Genomic DNA, 11,520 nt, shown 5'->3' on the forward strand with positions numbered 1-11,520 from the left:
CGGGAAGAAGAAGGTGAACTCCAGCGGACCTGAGCGGGGAAGCGACACATGCAGGAAATCGGGTGCACAAGCTACATGAATTGCACCGGACTTCATCTTCGTCGGATCGTCCGGATCGGGGATCGCCAAAGGACCAGGTAAGTAAATTTTCCCCATTGACTTCACTGCTGAAATGTCTGGCAAAAGTTGTCTGTGGCGCATCGTGGTCACTACCACTTTTGTCCCTCTTTGCGCATCACAAAAGTGGACAGGTAAGTACCCAGTCTAATGAGTATTTCTAGGGACACGCCCCTTTGACAAGGGTCACGGCAACACCCAGTTGTAAAATTAGCTATTATAGTCGTGAAACACAAACAGAGACAGGGAAAGTGTCCCAGTTCCCTTTAAGTGGTAAAAAACGTGACATTCCATAGAGTAAGTAAAAAATAAATGGATCCTAATGTAAGTCGTCAGCTGTCAGTCCCCACTCTAAATCCCTGATGCATCAGGCGGGTTAAACGTCTATCAAATAAGTATACCTGCGTATTATTCTCCGGCTTTTTCTTTCTATTATCCTACAAGAGCTGAGAAGCAGATGATGGATGACAATTTACTGTCTATTGATCCAGCTCTCTTCTCGGTAACTACCTGCTTTTGGAGAGTCATTGCTATGAAGTCTATTGTTCATCTGTTTTCATCTACGAGACGGTCGGGGGAGGGGCTGTGCGCCAGCCGTACCCCAGACTGATTATCTACCAAGAAAGTTTTCATTTTTCTGGCCATGTCTCTGAACTGGGCGCTGACTGTTTGCAATACATTTTTGCCATGCATGAGCGGAGAAGTCTCATCAAGCTTGTAATGAAATAGAACGCTCACGATTCGGAATTCGGTCCATGGATTCTTAACCCATTACAGTTTTTGCTTTACAAATTTATAAGCTGTGTCCATCAAGATGCATTAAAAATGGTTCTGGACTTGTATTTGTGTATGGAGCCCAGTTGCTGTATTTTTTACATTGCTTGATTCTGGTGCTGTACTTCTGTACATTGCTGGATTCTGGTGCTGTATGTATGTACATTGCTTGTTTCTGGTGCTGTATTTCTGTACATTGCTTGTTTCTGGTGCTGTATTTCTGTACATTGCTTGTTTCTCGTGCTGTATTTCTGTACATTGCTTGTTTCTGGTGCTGTATTTCTGTACATTGCTTGTTTCTGGTGCTGTATGTATGCACATTGCTTGTTTCTGGTGCTGTATGTATGTACATTGCTTGTTTCTGGTTCTATATTTCTGTACATTGCTTGTTTCTGGTGCTGTATGTATGTACATTGCTTGTTTCTGGTTCTATATTTCTGTACATTGCTGGATTCTGGTGCTGTATTTCTGTACATTGCTTGTTTCTGGTGCTGTATTTCTGTACACTGCTTGATTCTGGTGCTGTATTTCTGTACATTGCTTGATTCTGGTGCTGTATTTTTGTACATTGCTTGATTCTGGTGCTGTATTTCTGTACATTGCTTGATTCTGGTGTTGCATTGCTGTACATTGCTTGTTTCTGGTGCTATATTTCTGTACATTGCTGGATTTTGGTGCTGTATTTCTGTACATTGCTTGATTCTGGTGCTATATTTCTGTACATTGCTGGATTTTGGTGCTGGATTTCTGTACATTGCTTGATTCTGGTGCTGTATTTCTGTACATTGCTTGATTCTGGTGCTGTATTTCTGTACGTTGCTTGTTTCTGGTTCTGCATTTCTGTAGATTGCTTGGTCTGGTGCTGTATTTCTGCATATTGCTTGAATCTGGTGCTGTATTTCTGTAGGGGGAAAAGGGTTGCTTTCTGCATCTCTTAAGGGAAACCACAACGAGATTGGAAACAACCTCTAAATATACACTTATACTGTAACAACAAAGTATTTGCCTCCTGCTAGTTTCTTGAGCGTTGGAGCACAATGGGGCAAATTTACTTACCCGGTCCATTCGCGTTCCAGCGGCGGCTTCTCCGCTCTGGATTCGGGTCCGGCCGGGATTTAATAAGGTAGTTCTTCCGCCGTCCACCAGGTGGCGCTGCTGCGCTGAAAGTAAACTCATCGCGCCGGAATGCACCGAGCTGGACCAGGTGAAGGTAAGCGGTCCTTATGCGACACATTTTCGGTTTTTAAATGCGGCGGTTTTTCCGAATACGTCGGGTTTTCGTTCGGCCACGCCCCCCGATTTCCGTCGCGCGCATGCCAGCGCCGATGCGCCACAATCCGATCGCGTGCGCCAAAATCCCGGGGCAATTTAAGTACAAGCGGCGCAAAACGGAAATATTCGGGTAACACGTCGGGAAAACGCGAATCGGGCCCTTAATAAATGACCCCCAATATGTCCATTTGAGTTGCTAAAATCTCTTCACAGAACTTAGTTTTGCAGTTTATTTTCTTCTGAATGGGGGCAGTAAGATACAGGGTGCAATAGCCAAAACAGACAGCAGGTACCTTCACAGATGCTGATTATTGACTACCACAATTTGTACATCTCCAGGAAAGGTGAGGAAAGGTGTGTAAAGGTGAGCTTATGGGAATGGGTGAAGACAGTGCGGCTACTGCGGGGGACAGTGTTGCTTATGGGGAGGGGGTGAGGACAGTGTGGCTATTGGGGTGTACAGTGTGGCTATTGAGGAGGGGGGACAGTGTGGCTATTGAGGAGGGGGGGGCAGTGTGGCTATTGGGGTGGACAGTGTGGCTATTAAGGAGGGGGGGGCAGAAGGACTAACAGGGGGGGACACTGGCTACTGGGAGGGGACAGTGTGGCTACTGTGGGGAGAAGTGTGACGTTGGGACATGAGTTTACTGTAAAGGGGCCCACTAAGGCTCTGTCTTCCATTGGACTATTTAAATCTGGAGCCATTCCTGAGCGCTGTCTAGAGCTGGGAATCTGTTCATACTAGAATAGACATACTGCTTTGGCCCATACCACATGTTGTCATAAGGTTGTCATGTCACCTGGCTGTCACATTGCCCACACAACACATCATCCATATGGCAACCCTGAGCATAGTCCATAGTGTGCTATTGCCATACTCAATGCAGTTTTCCATAAAAAAGAAAAAGTACTGTATTTTCTAGCGTAAAAGACGACTTTTTAACGCCCAAAAATATTTTTTGAATTCGGGGGTCGTCTTGGCAATAACATGCAGCAAACACCCACTGCTGCAGCAAAAACCTAGCATTAACAACCACATTTGGTACTAGCAACCTTTCATCGTGGCCAGCAGCTAAAAAGCTGGCTTAGATCGCTGCTCCCCGTGATGTCATTGGAGAGAGACGATCTGTCGCCATGACAGCCTCAGGTCTTTGCAGGACTCGAGTCTGCATGTTTTCTGCTCATTTGTTACTATGTGCCAGCAGCACATTGTAGTAAATGATCAGCAAAACCCCTATATGGTAGGATCAATCAGAATACCTAGGGTTAAAGTACCCTAGGGGGTCTGAAAAATAGTAAAAATAAAAATGTTTTTTAAAAAAAGTTTATAATAAAATAACATAAAAATTCAAATCACCCCCTTTCCCTAGAACTGATATAAATATAAATAAACAGTAAAAATCATAAACACATCAGGTATCGACGCGTCTGAAAATGCCCGATCTATCAAAATATAATAACGGTTTTTCACTGCGTTTAACCCCGTAACGGAAAATATCGCCCAAAGTCGAAAATGGCACTTTTTATCATTTTGAAAAATATAAAAATATCAATAAAAAGTGATCAAAAGGTCATACAGTACTAAAAATCATAGCAATGAAAACATCATCAAAAGTCACAAAAAATTACACCACCCACAGTTCTGTACACCAAAGTATGAAAAAGTTATCGGCGCCAGAATATGGCAAAATCAAGAAAAAAAAATTGTACAGGTTTCTATTTTTGTAAATGTATGAAAACTTTATAAAATCTATACAAATGTGTTGTCCCTGTGATCGCACCGACCCAAATAATAAAGTAGACATGTCATCGGGGCGCACAGTGAAACCCGTAAAATCCAAGCCCACAAGAAAATGGCGCAAATGCGTTTTTCACCATTTTCACTGCATTTGGAATTTCTTTCCTGCTTCCCAGTACACGGCACAGAATATTCAATACCATCACCATGAAGTGCAATTCATTACACAGAAAACAAGCCGTCACACAGCTCTTTACGTGTAAAAAATAAAAAAGTTATAGATTTTTGTAGGTGGGAAGTGAAAAATGGAAATGAAAAAACAAAAAAGGGCTGGTCAATAAGGGGTTAACTGTAAAAGTTCTGGGTGCATCTTATACGTCGAAAAATACAGTGAATTTCCAAAACATTTCCCCTCTGCTTTTATGCAACATGTTATATCCCATTGTGATATTATGTAAGTGTTATAGCATTAACACTTCTCTCTGTCTTTGGTTGTCCTAATACACATGGTGCAGGCAATGTAGCGTCATGCTGACACTCGGAGGTGACGCTCGTGGTGCCATTCTCATGCACAGCACTGACGTTGATATCAAATGACTAATTTGTAAGTGACAACTAAAAAAATGCACACAATAACACGTTAGTCATGGAATCATCATGTCTTGAATTGGATCACATGGGATGAGTATTCATTGTGACAAAAGTTTTTTCAATTCAGCTCCACCACAGAGGGGTTAAAACATTACAATTCTCATTAAAATCAAGTTTTTAAAACACAAATTAAAGGGAACCTGTCATCAGATTTTAGCCCACAAACTACTAGCTCCTTCAGGTCTAGCATTCTGTATTTTATGTTACATTTCAACAGTTCTATATCTGTATCTATAAAAAAAAAAATCTTCTCTGCAGCCAAAAGTGAATGAACTGAAAAAGTCAGTTTTATCTAAGATGAGCTTCACATCAGACATAGTACTTACAAAAATGGTATTGTATGATATTAAAAATGAGAATCTAATCTTTCATATCGTATGAGGCTTGAACTCCAGAACTGGGGATGTAGAGTGTTGGGAATGTGGGCTGACAATAATTATCCAATTTCTGACTGTTTTTACCAGTCAGTTTCTACAGATCTGTAGCACACAGAACCCCAATTTCCAAAGCAATTTTAAAGATAAGATTCTCTTCTTTAATATCATACCATAACATATTTCTTGATGCTATAGAGCCAAAGATTGAACCTTCTGAAGTGTTGCTCCCCGTGCAGCCTCTGAAAGTGATTCATCCCAGTTCATTTGCATATGAGGGGATTTTTTAATAGGTGGCAAAATGTAAGTGAAAGGGGGAGAGCTAGAAAGGGCATTTAATTCCCTACCTGAGGGGGTTAGTAGTTTAGTGGGGTTAAAGCTGTTGACAGTTTCCCTTTAAGGCAGTGGTTCTCAACCTTTCTAATGCTGTGACCCCGCAATACAGTTCCTCATGTTGCGGTGACCCCAAACCATGCGATTTGCAGTAAAAAAGCAATAAAATTGCGGCTCCGATGGCTTTAGGCGACCCCCGGTTTTGGTTGTTCGACCCCCGCTGGGGTCACGACCCACAGGTTGAGGCAGGCATGAAAGCACATACAATGATTCCTCACTGTATTTTTTTTATCCATGTCTTTTGGAAACTTTTGCATAAGATAAAGTACACAGCCATGTAGTTGTGACATCGGCAGCTCAGGTAAATACTGTGTAACTGGTTTGGCTTTGGTTTTCACCCTTGAACCACTATTTAGTAATCTAGACTTTTCTACCGTGACATTTTGAGTCACTACCTCTTGTACTGGACTTGGTATAGATCAATGCTAGGTTTAGTGCCAAGAAACACATGTCAAATAAAATAGTCAAAAGATGGAAAATGTAGACAGCATACCCTCCAGAGTTGTATCAGATAAGGAGGGTGCCCGCAGCTAGTTGACCCTGGTGATGGTCCAAATTTTATCCAATAACTAGTAAAAGGACTGAAGCACAGCACAAGATGAAGGGAAACTGCACAGAGTGTTTTATTCACCACGCAGCAACATTTCGACCACAAAGTATGACACAAGCCAAATGCTGCGATGTAGTGTATAAAACGCAACGCAAAATAGTCAAACACCGGGGGTGAAGTAACATAGTTATAGGTACAAGCTCAAGTCAAGTGCCAGAACAACACCAAAGGATGTGACATGCACATCAAAAGTACTTTACTACAGTATTTAAAGGATCCGCTAGATCTGCCCAAATCCCCTGGAAACACCATCATTGTAAACTGGAATCATCTAGGAATGACACCAGCAGAAGACCGATATCTATGATCAGGGAGATGATCAGTGATGTGTGCGGAACATTCTACATTCTAGAACAGTGGAGGAAATTCTTTAGATACTTCTGACAAAGAAAATACAAGGAAGACAGGACACCTTTACCTTGGATGATGATCACTGATGATGATGGTTAACTAGTTGAAAAGCTATATGTCACCTAGAGCTCAAGGCATCCACATGGACACTAATATTTATTTTGCCTCAAAAATTAAATCTTAACGGGAATAACCTTTCAATGTTACACGATTGTTTCTGTGCATGTGAGTAACGATTGCCACAAAATACACATATTACTACATATATATATATATATATATATATATATATATATATATATATATATAGATATTCTGAGCCAAGGTTATTGTTAATCATAGAATATATAACTGCAACCAAATAATGTAACCAGTGCAGTTCTTCAGAAATAGATAGATAGATAGATAGATAGATAGATAGATAGATAGATAGATAGATAGATAAATAGATAGATAGATAGATAGATAGATAGATAGATATGAGATAGATAGATGGATAGATATGAGATAGATGGATAGATAGATATGAGATAGATAGATAGATAGATAGATATGAGATAGATAGATAGATATGAGATAGATAGATGGATAGATATGAGATAGATGGATAGATAGATATGAGATAGATAGATAGATAGATAGATAGATAGATAGATAGATAGATAAATAGATAGATAGATAGATAGATAGATAGATAGATGGATAGATATGAGATAGATGGATAGATAGATATGAGATAGATAGATAGATAGATAGATAGATAGATAGATAGATAGATAGATAGCAAATGGAGAAAAAGCAGCACTCCAAAATGAGGATTACGTTGAAAAACGGTGAATTTATTCCATGTTATGAAAAGTACAAATACATGTACAGAAGCAACGTTTCGACTCCTCAGAGTCTTTGTCAAGCCTAGTGACATAGGTGAACAGTGATCTTATATAGCAAACAAATGTGATCACATGATCAAAAACGATCCCACCCCTTTTGAGTTAACATATTACATCCTATCGTGAATATACAATAAATTGTAAAACATAGTAGAGATTACATCATCAATGCGCATACATAATCAAGTGCTGGTGCATTATGGTATATTAAAGGTATGGATATAGGCAACGGACATAAAGGCAACAGGTGGCAAGTGCTTATAGTGTTATACAGTGCTCAATTATACTGTGTGTCAATTAAAAACAGTAGGACTATGTTCTCACCAACCTAATCCAGCGGTCATGCACTTGAAAAACTTGTGGACGGCAAACGCTGACCGATCGCGGGGGTGACCCGCAGGTGGAACGCAAGCGGAGTAAGAATCCACTGCGCATGTGCAAGGAGGAGTCAAGTGTCCATGGAAACAGTGACGTCACAACAACAACAGAGCGCGTCACCGGGGAACCCGGTGTATTTCACTCAGAGTGAGACGTCATATGGATGATAAGAATATGTATAGAAGATCACTGGCACAGCGGAGGGTGAGTAAATGGCCAAGGTAATTAACATTAGCAAACTTAAGTCAAAAGGACACCTAAGAGGATGAATGGGTATTAACCCCTAAGTGTCAGGGGAAAAAGGGTAATTGTATCCCTATGACCAACCGCGGTCACTGCAGGATTATCGAAAATAACCTCTGGTCCTTATTAATGCAACGAAAGGTAACCACTCCCATGGCACATAGTGTGATCATACAGAATCTATGGTAACCTGAACAGGACACTGAAAATGTGACAATGAAAAATTAAAAGAAGTAGTACAAAAAAGTCGGTCAAAAAAGCGTTGCTGGTCGAGACGGATGGAGAGGATGGTGAGAGCAGTCCGCATTCGGCTCCAAAATAAGTAGGTTAATCTATAAGACAGAAAAAGATAGTAAATATTGAGGTTATAGGATATACAAATCAAAAGTTACATCACTAAAAACCTATACCCCGATGGGAGATCAAGAAAACCCACCAAGACCAGAGGATCATCAAGACAAATCATATATTGTGTAATTTAAAATCCACATTAAGACCATTAGGTCTTAGGGTATTGAGAGTATATATCCACCACAATTCTCTTTTTTTGAGGATACGCTCCCTGTCACCCCCTCTGCGTAGTGGGGGCACGTGATCAATTAGTTGGAACCTTAGGTCCCTCTCCTGATGACCAACTTCCATAAAATGCTTAGGTACTGGCAGATCGCGTCTACCACTGCGAATGGTATAACGATGTTGGTTAAACCTAACCTTAAATTCCAAGGTGGTTTCACCGATGTAGATGAGACCACATGGACAATTAAGCATGTATATCACAAATCGGCTGTCGCAATTCAGGTAATGTTTTATCTGGTGACATACACCATTATGCAAAAAAGAAGGACCCTTGTTCATTTGCTTACAGTTAATGCAATTTCGACAAGGGTATGAACCCTTATTCAGTCGTCCAAAAATGGCAGTTTGCCGACTTGTGCGTTGTGTGCCTACATCAGATTTAACAAGACGATCTTTCACCGATTGGAATTTGCGATAAGAAAAAAGGGGGGGATTTTCAAATTCAGGAACATAACATGCACTGCCAGATAATTTACTCCAATGTTTCCGAATGATGTTTGCAATATCGTTACTGCATGTATTAAATGTAGATATGAATGGGATCCGATTGTTATTAGTGCGTGTCACTGTGGTGGACAAAAGGGTTGTTCTATCTACCAAATCTGCCTTGTGAAGGTTGTCTTGTATGATTCTGCGGGGATAGCCCCGTTGCGAAAATTTTTTGGCCATGGTGTCTAAATTAATGTCAACCATCTTAGGATCACTGGTAATTCTTTTCACCCTTAGAAGTTGGCTATAGGGGAGTGTCTTTATCATAGCCCTAGGGTGATGGCTCTCATACCTTAGAAGAGTATTCCTATCTGTGGGCTTTACGAAAAGATCAGCGGTGATCACCCCTGTATTTAGGATCACCTGTGTATCAAGAAACTGAATCCTATCCCTAGAGTGTACCAAGGTGAACTTGATGGATGCATCAATAGTATTGAGATAGGAGTGAAAGTCCATTAGCTCCAACTCAGAGCCGGTCCAGAGGAGGAAGATGTCGTCTATGTAACGCCACCATCGCAGACAGTGCCTGAAATGGCTAGAGACATAGACGGCATCTTCCTCCAAGACCCTCATAACAATGTTGGCGTAGGTGGGCGCCATATTCGCGCCCAACTGAAATTACACAATGTTAGCTCTTTCACACCCGATGTGGATGCTCCCCATATTGTGTCATTCATCGCGGCGGTGAAACGAGATATACAATCTCTATGTAACTCCTCCACTGACACTGGGTTTCTCCACCCTAATATCACACGAGAGGAGATCTCTGCATTGGATGAGCTGGCCCATGACGGCGACATCACCATCAAGCCCGCAGATAAGGGCGGGGCTGTCGTCGTCATGGATACCAGCTCATACCTTGCGGAGATCCATCGGCAACTTTCTGATGTCTCGGTCTATCGCAGAATCTCTGCTGACCCCAAATTTCATATTGCTAAGAAAATTAAGAGCATTTTAGACGCAGCCAAATATGTTAACATCATTGACACTGATACACATAAATATCTCACCATACAACATCCGGTTACACCTGTGCTATATATCTTGCCCAAAATACATAAGAGCCTTATCTCCCCTCCAGGTCGCCCGATTGTCTCGGGTAGTGGCTCTATCTTTTGCAATATCACCACCTTTTTGGACAAACTACTCCGTGATCTCTCGGTCTCTGGAGCATCCTACATACGAGACACCACAGATTTTATTAACAAACTCAAAGAGGTTGAACCCAACATCACGTCAGACACTGTTCTGGCGTCGTTTGATGTAGTATCCCTATACACATCGATTGATCATCAACGAGGAATTGGGGCCGTCAGACGCAAATTACTTTCCACACACTACACCCCTAAAACTCAACAGTTCATTTTGGACCTTCTGGAACTGGTACTGAAACATAATTATTTTTTGTTTGGTGATGACTTTTTCCTGCAATTAATGGGCGTGGCGATGGGCGCGAATATGGCGCCCACCTACGCCAACATTGTTATGAGGGTCTTGGAGGAAGATGCCGTCTATGTCTCTAGCCATTTCAGGCACTGCCTGCGATGGTGGCGTTACATAGACGACATCTTCCTCCTCTGGACCGGCTCTGAGTTGGAGCTAATGGACTTTCACTCCTATCTCAATACTATTGATGCATCCATCAAGTTCACCTTGGTACACTCTAGGGATAGGATTCAGTTTCTTGATACACAGGTGATCCTAAATACAGGGGTGATCACCACTGATCTTTTCGTAAAGCCCACAGATAGGAATACTCTTCTAAGGTATGAGAGCCATCACCCTAGGGCTATGATAAAGACACTCCCCTATAGCCAACTTCTAAGGGTGAAAAGAATTACCAGTGATCCTAAGATGGTTGACATTAATTTAGACACCATGGCCAAAAAATTTTCGCAACGGGGCTATCCCCGCAGAATCATACAAGACAACCTTCACAAGGCAGATTTGGTAGATAGAACAACCCTTTTGTCCACCACAGTGACACGCACTAATAACAATCGGATCCCATTCATATCTACATTTAATACATGCAGTAACGATATTGCAAACATCATTCGGAAACATTGGAGTAAATTATCTGGCAGTGCATGTTATGTTCCTGAATTTGAAAATCCCCCCCTTTTTTCTTATCGCAAATCCCAATCGGTGAAAGATCGTCTTGTTAAATCTGATGTAGGCACACAACGCACAAGTCGGCAAACTGCCATTTTTGGACGACTGAATAAGGGTTCATACCCTTGTCGAAATTGCATTAACTGTAAGCAAATGAACAAGGGTCCTTCTTTTTTGCATAATGGTGTATGTCACCAGATAAAACATTACCTGAATTGCGACAGCCGATTTGTGATATACATGCTTAATTGTCCATGTGGTCTCATCTACATCGGTGAAACCACCTTGGAATTTAAGGTTAGGTTTAACCAACATCGTTATACCATTCGCAGTGGTAGACGCGATCTGCCAGTACCTAAGCATTTTATGGAAGTTGGTCATCAGGAGAGGGACCTAAGGTTCCAACTAATTGATCACGTGCCCCCACTACGCAGAGGGGGTGACAGGGAGCGTATCCTCAAAAAAAGAGAATTGTGGTGGATATATACTCTCAATACCCTAAGACCTAATGGTCTCAATGTGGATTTTAAATTACACAATATATGATTT

General features: G+C 41.4%; 1 protein-coding gene across 3 annotated transcripts in view; it reads right to left on the bottom strand.

Annotated features, from left to right (window-relative positions):
• The window catches only part of TRPC6 (transient receptor potential cation channel subfamily C member 6), a 94,107-nt gene that overhangs the window by 65,772 nt on the left and 16,815 nt on the right, over positions 1 to 11,520 (bottom strand). The window contains exon 1 of one of the 3 annotated variants that reach the window (XM_072134184.1): positions 7,499 to 7,714. The exons of 1 other annotated variant lie outside the window; for it this stretch is intronic. In XM_072134184.1, coding sequence (XP_071990285.1) covers positions 7,499 to 7,605 — 107 coding nt within the window. In that variant the 5' untranslated portion in view covers positions 7,606 to 7,714. Of the gene's footprint in view, positions 1 to 7,494; positions 7,715 to 11,520 lie in introns of those variants that run through there. One more of the 3 variants, XM_072134185.1, reaches the window with a different exon arrangement.

This window comes from Engystomops pustulosus, chromosome 2 (genome assembly GCF_040894005.1).
Source record: "Engystomops pustulosus chromosome 2, aEngPut4.maternal, whole genome shotgun sequence".
Lineage (NCBI taxonomy): Eukaryota > Metazoa > Chordata > Amphibia > Anura > Leptodactylidae > Engystomops > Engystomops pustulosus.